Source organism: Haemaphysalis longicornis, unplaced genomic scaffold (assembly GCF_048455015.1).
Source record: "Haemaphysalis longicornis isolate Haplotype H1 unplaced genomic scaffold, Haemaphysalis longicornis Haplotype H1 scaffold_1, whole genome shotgun sequence".
In the NCBI taxonomy this organism is placed as follows: Eukaryota; Metazoa; Arthropoda; class Arachnida; order Ixodida; family Ixodidae; genus Haemaphysalis; species Haemaphysalis longicornis.
In genome coordinates, this window is record NW_027526203.1 from 440,268,404 (window position 1) to 440,287,593 (window position 19,190).

At 46.7% G+C, this 19,190-nt stretch overlaps 2 protein-coding genes across 6 annotated transcripts in view; both read right to left on the reverse strand.

The window, feature by feature from the left end:
• The window catches only part of Arm (armadillo), a 37,963-nt gene extending 25,544 nt beyond the window's left edge, over positions 1–12,419 (reverse strand). The window contains exons 1-6 of one of the 3 annotated variants that reach the window (XM_077687508.1): positions 12,261–12,419; positions 11,055–11,120; positions 9,508–9,629; positions 6,919–7,024; positions 1,900–2,087; positions 1,537–1,841 (exon numbers count right to left, since the gene is read on the reverse strand). In XM_077687508.1, coding sequence (XP_077543634.1) covers positions 1,537–1,841; positions 1,900–2,087; positions 6,919–7,024; positions 9,508–9,629; positions 11,055–11,100 — 767 coding nt within the window. In that variant the 5' untranslated portion in view covers positions 11,101–11,120; positions 12,261–12,419. Of the gene's footprint in view, positions 1–1,536; positions 1,842–1,899; positions 2,088–6,918; positions 7,025–9,507; positions 9,630–11,054; positions 11,121–11,413; positions 11,559–11,957; positions 12,039–12,260 lie in introns of those variants that run through there. The other 2 variants (XM_077687510.1, XM_077687509.1) reach the window with 2 other exon arrangements.
• Positions 12,420–16,525: 4,106 nt separating this feature from the next.
• Positions 16,526–19,190, reverse strand: part of LOC144155834 (spermatogenesis-associated serine-rich protein 2-like) — a 39,301-nt gene continuing 36,636 nt past the window's right edge. For all 3 annotated transcript variants that reach the window (XM_077687513.1, XM_077687512.1, XM_077687511.1), the window contains one exon: positions 16,526–18,377. In XM_077687513.1, the coding sequence (XP_077543639.1) occupies positions 18,069–18,377 (309 nt within the window). In that variant the 3' untranslated portion in view covers positions 16,526–18,068. The remainder of the gene's footprint in view (positions 18,378–19,190) is intronic.

Sequence of the window (19,190 nt, forward strand, 5' to 3'; positions counted from 1 at the left end):
GCTCGCGAAAAACAGTCACAACCTTCCAGCATGCTTTAATTGAAAACTGCCTCATTACATGCCAATACATTGATAGCACATGTAAACATAAAAATTGATTTCATATTTGAGCAGTGTATTTGCATCGTGCATTCTGTTGGACAACAAGCAAATTCACCAGTGGGAAAAACTCTCAGCAAATGGGTTGTTTTTCACTGCCACGATGTTGATGGCAAAATGAAAAAATGCGCTTTTTGAACAGTGCACACCAGTTGAGCCGACCTGCTATTTCCAGGCTTATCGGCCACGACCACTGTATGTAGATGATGCAGCATTTTTTTCATTTTCCCAATAATTACAAGCAGTATATGGAAACTGTTTGCAGAATTTTGGCGTGGCCCTCTCAATGCCAAGAACGAACTTTGAGAGTTCCTTTGCACTATGTTACTATGTTTATAGCATAAAACATACATTGCAAACCATGGGGGGAGTAAAAAAAAACTGAGAGGTGGCACAAGCTCTCCACTCAAGGGGTAAAATTTGTCGCTGGTGTTCAAAGTGTGCAAGATTTGTCGTCAATATTGCACACTTCGCATGAGGGCAGCACAATTTTAGTTGTGCTGCCTTCATTCGAAGATGTGCAAAGGTGTCTAGCCATGGCTGGCTAGACATCTTTGAACGTACAGGTGGCCACAGAATTAAACGGACCACGCAAGTTATGCACAGAAGTTATTGGCGCAACGCTGCCAAGCCCAGAACCTGACTGGGCGATGCGGATGTGTCCTTCACTGGTCAATGCACTTCAGTTTTGTCAATTTCGGCCACAGCGCTTTGCCTCTCTCAAATGCAAACCTGACGGCACCTTACACGACGTGTTGAGCTAGTGTCAATTCTGGGCAGCAGCCGGCAGCCTGGTTTGATGATTAGGCAGATTACACACAGTTTCATTTCTACCCAAGAGAGACGGTAGCAACTGGGAGTTTAGTACAAGCAGAGAAAAGTTGCAAGGGCGAAATTAGGTATGAAACAAAAGTATCGCAAATACAATAGCCCACCAATTTTACTTCCATTTTTAACTAAACAATTGAGTAACACGCCAATACATTTTTGGAATCGATTTTTCCGAATGCTTCGTTATTTTGAACATCTTTACCGTCCCGGTCAAATCCAAGGGAGAATAAAAAAAATAGTGAAAAAGTGTAAATGCTGTGCAAAACAGGAGCTCCTAGCTAAGAATATCTTTTTTTGGGTACCAGAGCCAATACACCCATTAGGCTAAGACATTCATGACATTTTTCTGCAAAACAAGCATGTAAAATGGAACCTTTTTTTTTTGTTTCTTAAAGGTTGTGCTCTTACACATAGATGTGTGAGACAATGTATTATTTGATTTAATTAGCTTTGCTAAAGAATCAAACAACCTAGCCTTTGTGGCCCCCACTATGACCGGTATAAAACAAACCCCCTCACCATAACTCACTATGGCGTGGCTCACAGCCAAGGCACAGCTACGGCTGCCCAAAGGTCGTTTCTCCTGCCGGCACTGCAGCGGCTCACCTGAGCAATTTCACCAGAGCTGGTATCCCTCCAGATTTGAAGATGGCTAATAAACCTTGGCGGTGATGGGACAAGTTGTGCAAGGTCCCAGCAGCGCATCGAGTGGTCTCCAGGTCGTTGGATGTGGACATGGCCCTTACCAAGGCCGCTACCATCTGCGGAGAGTTCATGATAGCGTGGCGAGAGGCCTCCTTCTTCGACAGCTGGTGGACCATCATCGCTGCTTGACTAACGACAACTTGGTCTTCATCGTTCAGCAATTTTATTAGCTCTGGAATGGCTCGGGTGGCCAGGTCGGCGTCATCCTGAAACAGAACGCAGCCGTCCGTCAGCACACGCAGGAGCGCTCCTCCTCCTCCTCACCTGGTAGTTGATGAGGTTCACGACAGCGTGCTTCAACATCTGCGACGGCTCAGACAGACGCTGCACAGCGGTGGGCTGTGCAGGGTCATACTGAGTCGACGGTATCTCGATTCCTTCGTCCAGTGTTTCGGGAAACATTGCGGCGCGCACCCTCTGCGATCGAGTCTGGCTCAGCTGTTGATTCATCTCTGGAAGGCACAGCAGAGGGGGGGGACACTTGTAGTCGTTTAAACAGAAAGACTTCCTTCAACCATTCACCATTCACACGGTAAACGCACCTACATTCAACATGCTTGCATTCCATTCCACCAAAATGCTTACAAATGAAACATCATTAGGCACTCCTACATACAACTGGCACATCCCAAGGAAATTAAAAAGGTATTTGTAAACATTGTGGGATTACTTGCGCAAATTGAAGTCTGGAGTCCCTAGGCCATGTTTCGACCACTCTGGGTGCGTTTATGCCAATTAATTTAGTAGAAATATCAATTTGGAAGTGCTGTCCTGCTCTCTGCATCCTCCTTGCCGATCTCCTAAGATGTTTTGCATGACGTTTACTCTTGGAGGTTTGGATTGACTGCCCCTACTGTCGGCTCGCTGACCCTCCGACAGTCAGACGGACAGTTGCCAGAGGGTCGTCGCAATTTGTTCGCTCAGTTAAAACTAAGGCATGACAAGATTTGTGCCCAAAACAATGTGGCTTTGTTAGTTTGTAGACAGTATCAAGCTTAGCAAAGTCGAAGTCAAAGTAGCTCCACACAAGCGCACAAGCAATATATATATATACATACCCTTCACTGACGACCCTGCCAGTGCCACGTTGGAGCACTGCTTGCACGGTGGAAGGCTGTGAACTGATCTGCCACTGAGAGCAAAACTTCAGAAAGGGCTGTGGTGATATCACGTGAAAGCTATGCATGGGCCTATGACACCTCACTGACTGCTTTACGAGAGCTGTAAGCTGCACGTGAAGCAGCAGAAGAGTCAGTGAAGTTACTACAGGTACTACGGAATTAAAACCAACCAAAACTTTCATTACGAAGCGTAAAACCAAGGTATGGGACGCACTTTTTGCACTGGGTGACCTAGCACAGCGGTTGGCAGTACGACCACACATTTTCGCTCGCTTTTCCTGCCTAGTGAACGCAGTCGCTAGTGACGGGATATTTCTGGCAATTTGGGGATCACTTACTGCACAAGCGTTATCCAAGAAATACTCATCTAAGCTGCTTGGAAAGCTTAAACTAAAGAAAAATAAATGGCCTGCACGGCATGTACTTCAGATTTCCTCCCCGGCAACCATGGTGGAATGGACGAGTGGTCTTCAGCAGTGGTCTTAGTTGATTTATTTTTATCTAGCTAATGTTTTCTATACTGTATTCGCCATTTTGGCGCTCCAACCTCGTGGGAATTACGGAGGTCCGCCGAATTCCCCATCGGCTCACCGCGGAGGCGAGAGGGAGAGGTGCCTCTCTCTCTCCCTGCAGCCCGCGTGTTTCTCCGCCGCGGGAGGATGACGACGGGGGGCGCTGCCGACTCCCTGACTGGACCAGTTTTGCCCGGAAGCTGGGCGGGCTGGTCTGGGGCCGACGACGGAGGAAGGGGCTCTTTGGATACCAGCCATCATCGGGAGCGGCCGTAAGTACGTGTTGCTCCTTTTTGGCCTTCCTTTTTTATGCCCTCGCGCCTGTTTCTCCCAGCCCTGACAAAGGTGGTCTTGGCGGTGGTAGAGCGACTATTGCAGTGCAATAAACGTCGGGGTTGGCGATTTCCGTGTCTTATGTGCGTTCCTTGCTGTTCGCTGCCGCTACGCCAAGTTGGCAGTAGGTGGCGGCATTCAGTAGAGCTAGCCTTGCGGCCGAGTCTCGAGCTTGGTCGCTGAAGAACCTTGGTCCCCACAACCTTCATTGCTCCAGGAGAGGGTTCGCTGCACTGTGTGCAGACAGACACTGACACACTGGCGAGTTCTCTTTGGCGTGGTTAGAGTCCTTCAATGCTTTACTGGTCACGAAAATGCTCCGTAACTCAATGGGCGAGCTTCACATGCTGCCTCTGGCTGCCACACGGTGGTGATGCGATCCGCGTGTGGGCACTCCTCGGGCGGCGTAGCACTGGCCAGAGCTACGGGGACGAGGTCACATTAGAGCGTTTGGTGCGAGAATGACGTGCAGCGAGCTTCTCATGCTGTTTATTATTACGCAATCAATTAGTGCGTGTAAAGAATGATATCAAACCCGTGTTGTGTCCCGGGTGGCCGTTCCAGTACAAGTGTACAACGGAAAGAGTTTCACTGTTGTGTTTACCCAGCAACAAAGAGCAGCATGAGAAACTGAAGCAAGCCCTTCCGTGGCGAGAAATGGACGACTTCAGCTTAAACTCCAAGTATACGTGTGTATCCGAGAAGCTTTTTCACGCCACTGACATCATCCGTGCTGATTAATTTGTTGCCAAATTTGATTCAGTGTCACTGCAATGTGACAAGCCTGACGCTGTTCCAAGCTGTGTTCAGCCTGTTTCCAGCCCTCAAGCCGCAATCTCCGATGCTGACAAGACCACCAGATAAACGATGTCGCCGAGCGTGCTCCAAATTGTCAAAGAGCTCATTCCACAATTAACCACAAACAAAATTGTGCTCATGTCTACATGGGCACTGTTGACAGGTTTTGCTCGATAGTCATTCAGTTCAGCTGCTTTCGGTTCCTGCACTCACTCTGTGGAAACCGGCTGAAGTGATTAACTTTTTTCTCCGATGCCGCCAGCATTTTTTCACGCGAGAACAAAATAAGCGATAGCGTGTAATGGAGAGCAACATGCCCAACAAGTGGAGGGATAAAATCAAGCTAATGGAGCAGCGATCTAACAAAATGTGCCATTTTCTGTTTTTTGCCGTGTGCTGCACATTATATACAGGGCGTTTCACCTCACTTTCGCCAGCGTTTAAAAAAGCATGTCGATTCACTCTAAGGCAATGCAACCAAATGCATGTTGCCTAATCAGATAATCAGCCAACTTTATTCACCTAACTTTCCAACCAACGAAGCTAGGCAAAAAATCCCAATTAGAAAGTTGCAGAGCGGTATTCAAAACCTCAGAATAAACACTTCGTCTTTCTATCCAACAGGTATTAGTGTTTTTCAGCATATTGAAGATGCCCGCGAAATATATATATATATATAAAAAAAAAAAACCTGTGACGTGCCGGCTTGCGCGTCTCGATTGCAGTGCTCCCAAACGTTACGCGCATGAACTGCCCTAGGCGTGCTGCCGTTTAAAAGGCGACAGGGCAGCAACGTAAACGTTGGCTGTGCCATTTGCGCCAGCGATGGTCTTCTCTCGCAACAGATCGCCAATAGCGATAAGCAGACGCAGCGGTTATCACTTGTCCTGCCGGAATCAACACGTTCGTCATCTGCCCTGTCACTATTTAACCGGCAGCGCGCCTACGGCAGCTTGTTGCCGCAACGTTTGGGAGCACAGTTATCAAGACGCGCGAGCCGGCACGTCACGTGGTATTTTTTTGTATTTCGCGGGCATCTTCAATACGCTGAAAAACACTAATACCTGTTGGATAGAAAGACGAAGTGTTTATACTGAGGTTTTGAATACCGCTCTGCAACTTTCTAATTGGGATTTTTCGCCTAGCCTCGTTGGTTCGAAAGCTTTAGGCAACATACAAAAAATAGCCTGAGAAACTACATAAAACTATCAACATGCATTTGGTTGCATCGTCTTAGAATGCATCGAAATATTTTCAAACTCTGGCTAAAGTTAGGTGAAACACCCTGTATATATAACACAAGAAATAAATTACTAAGTAGAGGGAAAATTGGGGAAAACAAAAAGAAAAGACCATAAAACCGAGCCGGTGTATGCTTATGAAGATTAGACGACAAAAAATATTTCACCTAAATCAGGGCGGGGCAACGAAATGCAGTGAGCACTCGCATGCCGCAACCAAACAATCATTGCAGCCGTTTGAAGCACTCACGGCTGATAGATGCCCCCCTTAGGGGCGGTGGCACCGCAGAGGCGTGCGCTGACCCAATATGAAATGGATAGCGAAGTTTCGCGCCAGTAAAAGCATTGAAGGACTCTGGCTTGGTGTTGACATAAGCACAGACAGCCTGCAGACACAGTGCCGAATCAGCAGACTATTGGCCTGGTGTGAACGCACCTCTTACGACCCACGCAAGCTCTGAAGGTGGGGAAGAAAAACGCTTCGCAGCTGAGCATCTCCGATGACGCTGAGGGCGTTCAGCCACAGCGTACGCCTCGGCTAGTTAGCGTTACAATCCTAATCGGTGCTGGTAGGCTTATCTGACCCATTCTACAGCCAACGTGGCAGAAGCGCGGTATGCTGATTCATGATATATCAAGAATGCACAACCAACAATAACGTGTGATGCCAACCATGCTGTTGCACGGAACTAAAACTGCTTGCTTTTCAAACAACTCTACTTTATTACCAGATGAACGATGAAAAGTGCGTTCATTTGAGCAAGTCTATGCAATGCAAACAAAAACAGAAGTCTGACCGTTCACTGCAGTGTCACTTTAATGCTCCGGAGAGTACTGCAGTACCTGGCATGGATAATTTGATGGGAGGCACAGCCCACTAGAGCATTTTCTTGAATTTTTCCCTAGTTTGACAATGCTGCCATAGCAGATTCAAAATTTTTGAAGGAAGCAGCAACAAATACTAATAAAGAAAATTTTACAACATAAGGAAAACTAATTGGTACTGTGATAGGTTAAAAAAACAGTTACATAGTAACTGAGCAGCATCACTTTCTTAGAATTATGCAAGGATTACTTATTGGCATTTCAAAATGGTTCTAACACACCAAGTTTGTGGCTGCTTGATCATACATGCTGTCGACTATCTTCATCCGGTATTACTTTTAGCTTTGATGCCATCCGTTCCCTCTGCCCCAGTATTGGCTGTGCAATGCTTCATTTGGACTGACAAAAGGCAACCACTGTCTGAAGAGCAGGAAATTCCGAACAACCACTCACCATCTACTTGGTCAGGTGTAAATCCTTGGCCGAAGCCGGGCTGCTCCCAGTCAAACACCATTTGTTCGTCACCCAAATCATCCTCCTTGCCAGTTATGGAGGGTGTCTGCATGCAGAATCAAACAATGGAGCACAAAGCAAGGCTTGTGCAGAGAACATCTAGGGTTTACAACAGCTTAATCAGATTAGTCCCCATTGTGATGGATAGAGGCCCACCATCAGAATGGTGACAGAGCATGCTGTTGGCAAGGTGGCCAATGCTATAACACAGTCAAACCCCGAAATAACGAAACTGCCAGGGAAAGAAAAAAAAAAGTCACTTTTCAGAACTTTCGTCACCACGAGATCGAAACATACGACAGAAAAATCGGCCCCAAGCCGAAAATTTATTTCCAAAAGTCAGTTATATTACTTTGCGAGCCATACCTTGCAGCAACTTCACAGCTCAGCTCTCACACTAGAAATGGTTCATTGCTAGTCGCCGTGCGTGCCTAAGAACAACAGGATTGTGCCAAACGCATCCGAAACATCCTGCGGGTTTGCTTTCTTTGCATGTGTTTCTCCTTGCCCCTCGGCACCAAGCATGTCCGAGCATGGAAGCGAAGTGCAGCTTCTTCTGTTGACGAACTTTACCAGACAGTGGCACCTCATTGTTCCAATGCTGCCCACAAAACTAAGAGAGAACCGCTTTGTTGTTACGTACAGAAAAGCCACAGCAGTCACTGTTTTGTTTTTCCCACGTTTGCCATTAGAGTGGCGTCCTTGCTTTTTGAAATGGTAGAGCGAGCTGCAAATGGTTCCTAACTCGTCAGTGCTATCCCCCCCTTCCTCCACTTGGGCCACTGACTTGGGCAATGGTGGCTGTCTCATTTTGTAGCGATAAACTTCCACTTTTGGGCTGGGGAAGGCATCTTACTAAGAGCAAACATGCCGATCGCTGCACACGTAACCATAGCTACACAACAAACGCACACGCAGCCCAAGCCACAGCCGCGCCGCGAGTCACCATGTGTCGCCCCATAGTACACTGCGAGGCTGCCTCCCCGATCTTTTTTGCAAGCAAATATGGTGGTGGCCATGCAAGCGTGCTATAGCAAAAGTTTACGCACTTTTAGTCCGAAAACATTTTTTTGCCACGAGATATGAAATACATGGGGGTCTCTGGACAGTCACCGGGGATCCAAAAATATTTTGTTGCTGCGGGAATTTTGTACTCGTGGGATTTCGTTATCATGGGGTTTGACTGTACTCAATGCTGTGACAATATGGTAGCATCAACCCAGCACATAATGCTAATCATGTAGGGTCAGACACAAGTAGCTCGTGGCAAAATGCTGGTTTGATGCCAATGATACATTAGAAGTTATCCCTGAGAACCTGTTAAAAAAAAAAAAAAAAACATTGATTTGAAGCATGACAGCTACAAAGTTGGCACACGCGTACTATCGACTCACAGCTCATAGCTGCACAAGCAGGGTGCACTGCAGTGTTAGTCAGTGAGCTTCACAAACAAATGCAACTAAAAAGATACTGACTAAAACTACACGTGGATTCCATCACTCTGCTACCACATTTTAAGATATGCCTAAGCCTAACAATAAGGTAGCATTTTTTGCATTCCGCGCTCTAAAACACAATACCATGCTGGAATGGGATGACAACATGCCAAGACACTGACCTTTCATTCAAATGATTTTTGTGGCTCAACGCCAGTTACCTATGTTGGCAGCATACCTTTACTACCTCCAAGGCAGGCTGCAATTATACAGCATGTACTGGTATGCATCTATTGCTCAGAACTGAAACAATCCTGATGTCTTGAGCATGTCCAGTGGCTTCATTTGTCACAGGTTCATCATCATTTGGGCTGATGTTGCATGCAATAATTCCAGACCTCCATGATTTCGAAGCACAGGGCCTCGTCTTCGTATCAACTTAAGAGGCACAAATAAAAATTGCAAGCACCAAAACCAAATCCAATTGCAAGCACCAAAACAAGCACCAAGTGCCCTAAAACCTACACCCACAAATGACAAAAAGACAATGCATATTTCAATTGTCATCAAGTGATCATTTCTTTCCCATCATGTTTTTTTTTCCTTTTGTTGTTTGGTGCACTTCTGACGAAGTTGCCATAGGTTACGAACTAGTGTAGCCTGTTCTGCAAACTTAACAGCACATATCTCGCAGCACAGCCCACTGTTAATAAAATACAGAGGCTCATGCTACAGCACTCTCAGGCACGTTCCATCATATAGTATGTAATAGTCTGAAATCTTTGTTTTTGGCATGGTATTTTTTCTTCGCGGCAGCTTTTGTAAAACATACTCTACCCATGAAATTTTACACCCGTGCTGACTTCCCCCGCATTACCTTGCTCCTCATTTTAGTTGAAAGTGATCCCTCCCTGTCTGCAGCTACCCCTCCGGAAATTCGCACAGCTAATCCTTGCATCTGCTCTGCACAACAATGCTGCAAGCCACAAATAGCCACTGCAGAGTATCCCTACTTCCCTTAGCAACATGCAGTTACGTTGCTTGAACTGCGGGGTGAGCTGCAACTCATTCTTTCATTGGTGCACATGCTTACTTGGGTTGTAACACCAGAGTGAATGCCAGAGTCTGCCAGGTAATTCCCCTGTTGCCAGAGAATGGTTTGTTCTTTGGGGTTGACAGGCACATCCCCAGGGTTGGAGTAGTTGCCATGGCTCACTGCAAAGATGAAGGCAGAAGGTGGCAAAACGTAGAATAAGCACCGGGGTTTCCATCTGCAATGTTTGCCGAACCAAGGCGCAAGAACAAGACGCTTGGCCAACATGCTAAACACATAAAGGCCCAACCACATGCACGCGTAAAACCGACGTACTCGCGCAACGACATACGCCGGCCGACGACGTCGGGGAGGGCGAGTAACCACATATCGCCGCAACGCGCGCGTAAACCAATGCGCCACGCAGTGTGGCTCGACTACTTCGGACTCAGCTTTGTGGCGACCAGTTCAACTACATTTTAACTCAAATAAAGCAAATAATGCCTATTCTCACAAAAATACGTATATTTAATACAGAAACAACTAAAAGAGTTCTTGGGACATTAAAAAACGTTAAGGATTAGTATGCATACTTGGCAGGCACAAAACCCTTCCGCTACATTTGGCGTAAAACTGCCTCGCTCCCATAGTTGCTCGTTGCTTCGTGTGTTTTGTCCGGTTGTTTGGTCACCGTATTTTACAAATTACTTCGCTTTATCGCATAATGAATAGTGAAGTTAGCTTATTTATCAATTCACTGTCTTGTTATGTGACCTGACCGCCGATAACATCACCGCCAGAGGTGTACACCCACCCAATTTTTTACCAATATCACGGGAGCGTCGACCGTTCGGTCGATCAGCGCCGTACGATGGAGTGATACGGCAAACTCGGCAAGAGTAGCCGCATGTGCACTAAGCAAAGGCCGCTGCCGCCGCCATGCGCTAGGCTGTTCCAAGAGCAGACGGCCGCCCCGATTTTTGTTATTTCCTTATCACACTGCCTGCCATACCCGAAATTTTTCTTCAAGACCAGGCACGTGGCGCCAATTGAAAACAGAGTAATCAGCATTGCCGAGCGCAAGGTTCGTTCAGCGCAAGGTTAGTTCGGCAACGCTTATTACACTGTTTTCAATTGGCGCCACGTGCCTGGTCTTTAAGAAAAAGTTCGAGTGTGGCAGGCAGTGTCATAATCAAATAAAAATCGGGGCGGCCGTCTACTCTTGGAACAGCCTAGCACATGACGGCAGCAGCGGCCTCTGCTTAGTGCGCATGCGGCTACTCTCGCCCAGTTTGCCGTATCACTCCATAACAGGACGCTGATCGACAGAACGGTCGACGCTCCCGTGATATTGGTAAAAAATTGGGCGGGTGTACGTCAACACCGTATGTCCGAAAGTTTGCGTCGATGTCTGGCGCGCTCTGACTTGGGCGTAACAAGTGCCTACCAATGCATTCCGCGTACGCCAGAGTGCGCCGGTTCCTTACGCGCTTACGCCGGTTTACGTCGTTGCGCGAGTACGTCGGTTTTACGCGTGCGTGTGGTTATGCCTTAACACAAACAGCCATCACACCAAATCAAAAACAATGCAGATAATTCCCACTCACTTGACCGGGCAGCAGGCTGTGCACCCGACTGCATTTGGTAGCTCATTCTGGTTGCTCAGCTCAGGCCTGCAATGCAGAAAACAAGCAACTTCTCGCTTACAGCCATTACGTAAAAGACACAAGGCAACTGAACGGCCGCACGCGACAGCAATCGCGAGGCGTCCAACACTAGACGCCTCACGAACGCACCATTGTTCTGCATTCGTATGAAGTCACGCAACAGAACACACCGAGCAACGGGGCAACTTCACTCATGACCTACTTTAGGCAGTCGGTTACACCTTATAAAGCAATCGACGCGAAGGTCTTCTGTTGGGCTGGATTAGGGTAGGTCACGTCAGGTTACTTCTGGCTCTTACCTTTGTCACATCAGTTAAACATAAGATGATTGTCGTACGCGACTATCTAATGGTTACTCCGCGCAAAACAGAGATATGCCGAAGTCCGTTTAATTTACATCAGTTAATATTATTAAGCTAACTTTAGGCCTGACAGTCTCTTGTAGAAACTGCCACGAGAAATTTCCTTGGGTAATTCTCACGGATGCCGTGAGAATAGGCACACCCAACTTTGTTCTGCAGTATCGTACACGTAAAAAACACTAAAAATGAAAAAGAAACACATTAACAGAATTAATGCTTCACAAGATGCTTAGCTTTGTCCAAAGCAGAAGACGGGATGTGCAAAAAAAATAGCCACTGGAGCACGGAAATGCAACCGGTCAGGCACGCCCGACTAAATGAAAAATGCGAAAAAGAAAATAAAGAAAAAAAAGCAGGATTAAGGATTGCGTCCGCAGAGAGAATGAGGTCTGGCGCTTATAGTCAGCAGCAAATGTTTGAACTTCAGTAACTCAGTGCACCTGCACGAACGCACAGGTGAGTAGAAAAAAAATTGCGTTACCGAAGCACTCGAACGAATACAGCATCTGGTGGCTGTCAAACTACTCTGTTACATAAGTATGCCGCAAATCACGCGCTAAATATCCAACCGTAGAACACAACAGCGTGCAAGTTCTTAATACACTGGGGTCGATGTCAAGCAAACGGCTTCGTACACAATGTTACACAAGGATGATGCCGATTTCAACGTGCGGCAAGTGTAAGCCTACCGGAGATACCACAACTAAACAGTGCAACGTGAGAACAACGCAGTACACTAGGGATCTATGCAGTTTGGAGCAGATAACCATTGACATCTACTTACCAGAGTGAAGGCTGCACAGCCTGAGGTTGCGCCTGAATGTTCGAAAAAGTCGATTTTCGTTTGCGTTTCCGTTCAACCAAAAATGGCGTCACGAAACCATCGCCAATGCCATCGCACACCAAAACTTCACCACGTGACCAAAAATACAGATGCAATCAATGCGCCGGAACTGCCGTAGCAAAGCGAGCGGTTGGCGGAGCACGGAGACTGTCGCCTCCGCGCGAAAAAATAATCCGGTATGAGCCACGGATTCTTCCCAAACACTCTTACGCAAAAGCACGAACTTTCACAAATAAATTCAAGTGAAATTATATATTTTTTTGCACTAGAATATTTTTTGTTGCTGTGAGACCTGCCGTGTGGAGACGGGCATTGTGCCATTTGCTGTGGTCTTTTTGTGATGCGGTGCGGTGCGGTGGCCCCAGCAACCCCGCCCACCCCGTCGAGCTGTTTGATTTTAGAGGCTGAAAAATGTAAGCATTGTTTCCACAGATAAAAATAAAACGTAGTGTCTTCGCACCTATTTGAAGTCGCAGGTTGAAACGCGAGAAATTCAGAAGTACCTACTTTCTGACCGCTGCTGGTGCGCACAGAACGTTGCAGTTGCGAGGTGCTTGCGGGTTGCGACCCCAACCATCGCCTCCTTTAAACCCCAACCTGTGTCTGCCTGTGTTTCAGAGTTTACGTTCAGGAGCGTTCGGTAGTTGTGTAGGGGCATAGGTGGCTATCGTAGAGAATAAGACAAAGTTTCATACTCTGTGGGATGAGAGGATGGAGGCATAAGAAGGGAGTTCGCCGAGATGAAGCTTCCCCGCGGAACGGTGCCCCAGCAGTTGGCAGCATTTGATTAGGCATGCCTTTATTTTCACTTACGGCGCAGAAATTGCAGTGCACACTTTAAATGCTTGGCAAAATGGTGGCGCGAGCAATTCCAACCCATCGTACGAAGAAGGTCGCGGATCCCGACTGCAACGGCCACTTTTCTGGTCAAGACAAAAAACGAGAACGCCCATGTGCAGACATCTTAATGCAGGTGCAAGGTCTCCAGGTTTATACTTATTCGTAGCCCTCCACTATGCATACCTATCAAGCCCTAGCTGCACAGAAAACCTAATTTGAAAGTCGTACGAAAAAATTTCAGTTGTTTGTCGATCCTATGGCAGTTCGGGTCGTTGATGGAGGATGGTCGCTGCAAAGCCGGTGATATTCCCCATTGCAAACCATCGGCAGGCCTTACCCACTGGGCAGTCGCGGAAGGGGAAGAAGACGAACTACTTAGCAGCCCTCCGGTCCTGCACCCCCTCTCTCAAAACTACTCCGACATCCTTCATCCCTACCGAACTTCCCGCAGGGCCCTACCACCCCCACATCCATCCCTAGGTGTGGCCAACGCACAGATTTGACGATGAATTCAGACCGAGGCTAACCACAACCACTCCTTCTTCCATTGGTTTTTGCCTACTGCATACCCTCCCAACTGCCCATACTGTCCCGGCACCCCAAATACAACTCATTCGGTTTGGATGTGCCCTGCCAACTCCCCACCCCCGCAACCACACACCCTTGAGCAGTGGGAGAGCTTGCTGCGCAGTGGCCAGCTCGTGGATCAATAGTTTCTTGTGACGCGCGCCCGGGCCGCCGTTGCACAGCGTGGACTACCCGACTAGGATGTCCACGCACCACATATACGATCGCTCTCTCAACGATAATAAAAAAATGTTTCCCAATCCAATCCAATTTGTCGATCCTACTTCATCGAGCATGATGCGTCTTTTTTCACAATCGTCCTTCATAACTTTACTTTGTACACTAAACAAATCCAACCAATTTAATTCAATAAATGAATTCTTCCTTTTTAAGAGTTACCTCAGTAAATATTTTTGCTAATTAATAGTTTCAAAAGATGTCCCATACTAGAGAAAGCCTGGAATGTCTTTACAAAACGTCAATAAACTTACTTATTATAACATAATACAGTCAAACCCGGTTATAGCGAACTGCAATATGCGCCACGATTAGTTCGATATATCCAATAGTTCGATATAGTGAAACCCGCTGATAACGAGTTTTTTGTTACGAGTTCGCAATACACGAGACACCCCCCCCCCCCCCTCCCCATCTCCAAGTGCAGAAACCAACACAAGTATGTCGTTATCATACACAAAACAATCCATTTATTGCAAGCAATAAGGCTACTTTCCGCCTCAACTGCTTACTTCGCAAAAAAGAGGTGATTCTTGTTATCACTTTCATTTTGGCGGTGTCAACTAGCACAGCATTCGAATCCCTGTCCTTCAATATCGAAGCAATAATGGCGGAGCATGTCAACACGCGATATCGCTTTATTAAGCGGCTGATGGCTTTTGCCTGCGACATCCTCTGCCTCTTTGGTGCTTTCAGCAGCGCCAGCTGCCATGACATCGTCAACAGTGTCTGCGTCAGAGGGGCTCACAGTGATGGCAACCTGGTCGTCGACGACACTCACGAAATCCCCGAAGGAATTCTAGGGTCCCGTTTTGTTGTACGCAGTTGTAGTCATGAATCATTTTCAACTAGCCCGGCTTTCCACTCTCCTTCAGTTACGGAAAGTGTCCAGTGTCACGTCGCTCCTTGTCAGGCTCAACGCCTCAACCGCGGCCAATCAGCATCTCTATTACCGCTGTGAGACCATGCTTTTGGGTGGCAATCCTAAGTTCGCTGAGTTCGATATATCCGATGTGACCTTCGTTATAAGGAGTATGTTTCGCATGTATTTTCGTAACTGATTTATTTTTGTTCAATTTATAGCATAATTCGCTCTATCTGGGTTCGCTATAATTGGGTTTGGCTGTAGACCATTCACTAGCTGGATCTGCATTTTCATGAATGCATTTGCTCTTTGAGGGTGACAACATGCTGAAGTTGCACTAAAAGAATTTGACTCTTTTGAGTCTATTAGCTTATTTAAACCACTCGTGAGCTGTCCGGGCTAGCAAAAAATTTAAACTTTTGTCCAGGCCACCAAGGAGTATGAGGTTAGGATGCATGATTCACGCATTGGATTTGGATCCTATCTCAGTACTGCTCGAGGATGGCGATTTTAGTTGTAGGCCGCTCCTGCGATGCATGCGAGGACATGCATGTTCGCTACGGACATAAGCCAAGCATATACAAAGTCACGCTAGCATCTATAAATTCTGAATTGCCTCCACATCCTAGGCAAAGTATGTGATTTTATTCAACCCTTTCTTGAACGCTACTCTTTTTCCATCCGCACCAACGAGGCCAGTTGATGATTGATTGCAGGGTTTAACGCGCCGACACAACGCAGGCGATTTGCTATTGTAAAAACCAATCTAATGTGTATTCTTAATTAAAAATTATGGGGGATGCTTTAGAAATTTTTAAGAATGTGAAGGCAAGAGCCTAGTTGGACCTTCTGTTCCTCTGCTGTTCTGTCGAGCCTAGGGGCCGCGTCAGTCACCATTGGACCAGCCCCTGGAAAGCACCCGCCAAAGCTTGTTCCGCTCGCCCGCCATCACCAGAAGCCTCCTGTTGTACCCTGTTGGTAACTTCACCTCTCAAGGCGGCTCAAGGTGGGCTGCTGCACGTGCGGCAGCGGCCCAACCTCCTCTGGGCACTGCCCTTTTTTTCTGGCTTACGCTCCTATTTTTTGTACCACCGATTATCTGTACCCCACCCCACATTCCATGAAACATTGAGATCTAACACCCTCACTTTAAAGCCCTGGTACTCTTGGTTATGCACTTAGTTTGCCTGAAATATAGCCGCGGTATCCTTAACGCTGAATAATGTGGACATTATAATCTAAGGCAGCAGCTTCTGTAGTTTGGAACAATCTTTCCGATATGTATATACTTGTCCAAGCACTCTTTCACCTGTTTTCTTGCCAGGCAGATGAGTCAAGTAACGGAACAGAACTTTTGCATTTAGGTACACCAAGAAAGGCTACGGTCTTTAAAAATTTACTCGAGAATCAGTACCCATCCTGCCTCTCCTGTACACCTTTTGCCTAGCACCTAAATATGAATAACATAACTTGTGACAAAGGGAGAGGCTACAAAGGTACAATTTTAGGTTGATAAGGTGTCGAGTCCTATGAACAGGTTATGAATCTAACATGGTTTGAAATGGATTCACTGCTGAGGTGGCGGTCTCCTTATAGGCTGTTACATAACAAAAATAATCTGCTTGCTAAAGACCTTGTTTTAACCAGCATTTACACGGCGGCAACTTCAATGCAAGAAAAGCCACAGACTCAAGAGTCAGGCACCAAGCAACTTTTATTTTGTTCAGTGGATAGAGTACCAAAAATGCAACACTTTACTTTGTATACTTAGCAAGGCAGGTTAAACTGCCCTACAATGCAAGAACTAAAAAGGCTTGCAAAAAAAGAGTCATGCTTCCGGGGCAATATACAGACATATAACACTCTGGGCACAGGTATTTAAATAAATTGTGCGCTCGGCATCCGAAGTAAACAACATCCAAGTGAATGATGCTAGGGACATGCTTGTAATACAGAATGGGAGAGAGGAGCTAAAACCCTTCCTCTTGACTTGTCACCTAAATGAGTATCAATAGCCTTATTTGGGAATGGTTGTAAAGTACGTACACAACAATAAAACAAAATAAAACTGGTAAAGAAAAGCTGCTAAAGGCACTCCATTGTGTATACAGTTAACTAGCATCCTGTTCAGTGGCTCAAGACATAACTAAAGCAAGTCACATAAAAAGCATTTAGTGCATGTCTACTCCATTGCAACAACAAAGTTTGCACCTCACATTGCTGAATATACAAAAGCTTTATAAAATAATGCATGCTAGAACCGAGGCCTGAGTAACCCGGGTACATCCTTTCACATTTATATGTATAAGGTATAAAGGGTTAGTGATACACACAAGTGGCTTGTGCACGTCTCCCCAAAGTTATGTACAGAACCTTTGCATTGTGTATACGTATATACAGATGTACATGCCAAGAATTAAATATGCCTAACAAAAAAGTTAAATTCATGCATAACACAGTGTAAAAAATCACTCAAGGAAAGACAGCACCCAAACTGAACGGTTTTTTTATCTCTGCATGCAAAAGACATGAGTAAAGCAGGGAAAGTCCTGAAAAACAGTTCCCGCACAAGCTAACACAGCAAGGGAAAACAAAGAAAAAGAAAAAAAACAGCACGGGTAACAGGAAATCCAGCTCCTTCCCCTGTCCAAGTGGTGCACATATTATGCCAGTACAGACTTGCTAGGTGTGCAGCTCTACAAGGGGGAGGTAAAATGCCCCTATACAGGGCACCACTACTCGGAATCTGCAGTAGAGGCTGCGAGCAGGCACAAGACGGGGCTGGTGGTGGTGGCGACTACATTCGGGAAAAAAAAAAAAAAATCTTCCACAAGGCTAGGCACACACCTAAAAGCTGCCGAACTGCTCCTGAACCACAAAACTGCCGGCACAGCACAGGTGCTTACAGCTCCAAAGGGCGTGAGTGGGGGGGGGGGGGGGGGGGGGGGGGAGGGGGGGAGGGAGGGCGGTCCCACATTGAACAGTGTTAAGGCACACACTGCGAGAAGTTAGGCCTTTTTGTCATTTGGCACAAGCCACCAAGAACCAGGCACAAACAAGTGCTGAAAGGGAGGGGAAAGGAGGAGGGGGAGCACACATCGGGCACTTCGTAGAGCTCTAACATGATATTGCACTGCTGCAGTATCCAGAAATTCGGGACACCGAGAGGAAGAGCAGGGGGATGCCAAAACTGGGGTGGGGGAGTGGGGGGACTCGAGGAACGAGACTGCCCAGAGTGCCTAAGCCTGGCCATTCATCCCAGCTGGCTTGCGGGTGCCCTCGTCATCACGTGGGCGTCGACCTGGATCAGTCGAGTAGCGGCCCCGACCCCCCATGGAGAAGCGCTGAGGCCGCCCGCCGTAGCCGCCTCGATCAGGGCCCGAGTAGCGGCCATCGTCGGGTCGCCGGTTGCGCCCCACCCGCGGGTAGCCACCCAGACGGGGACCTCCCGACGATCCCGGGTACGTGCTGCGATAGCTGTTGCTGAACACCTTGACCTGACGACCATCTGAACCACGGCTCTCAGGTGGGCGACTGTAGCCAGAAGACTGCAAAAGAAACAAGGCACACAAACAGCTTTCTAAGATATTCTAGATTTCAATTTGGGCTCCAAGCATCTAAATTTGGTGCAGCAATGCTGGGCAAAAAAACGTAAAAAGCTGGAGTAATGTAAAAGCTGAATGCTCAGCTTCCCTGGCAGGCAACCCACACACCAGCAAAAACCTGGCTGTTCTTAGATTAACTGTGCAATAGGATTAATGCACATTTTTTTCCAGAAATTTTCAGCCAGCACAAACATAGGTAGCATAGCAGCTAAGTACTCATTTGCGTCAAATGAAGAACTGCACTTCTATGCCCATTAGCCTGTTCCTTTTATGCTATGCTTTCGCAAGTGCTCTCTCAAGTAACTTGTGCAGATGATATTCAGAAGGTAGTGTCTCATTAATTTTTTATAACGCTACTCTTGTACTGCAACCTAACCTAACCTGCCTCCAATGTAGGCAGCACACAAGTTTTTTTTTCCCGGAGTGCTTGACACTGGAAGTTTCGCACAGCCTCTATGCAACTATATGCAGCTTGTATAGCATAAAGGCGCTCCTGCAGCATGTCACACTGCAAAAATAAATGAGAAAGAGCAGCTGTCTTGATTCCACCAAGGAATGCTGATAAGGCCATTTATTGGTCCCCACAGTACAAGAAAAAAACTACCTATTTTATTATAATCAGGGAGAATAAAAACTAACAAAATCAGATTACCAGACAAGTCAAACATTAACATATATGATTAGGTAAAAATGTCAATACATGCACTCTTGAGCTAACCGTGACTTACAATTGCGTGACCTTGCACGTACCCACCA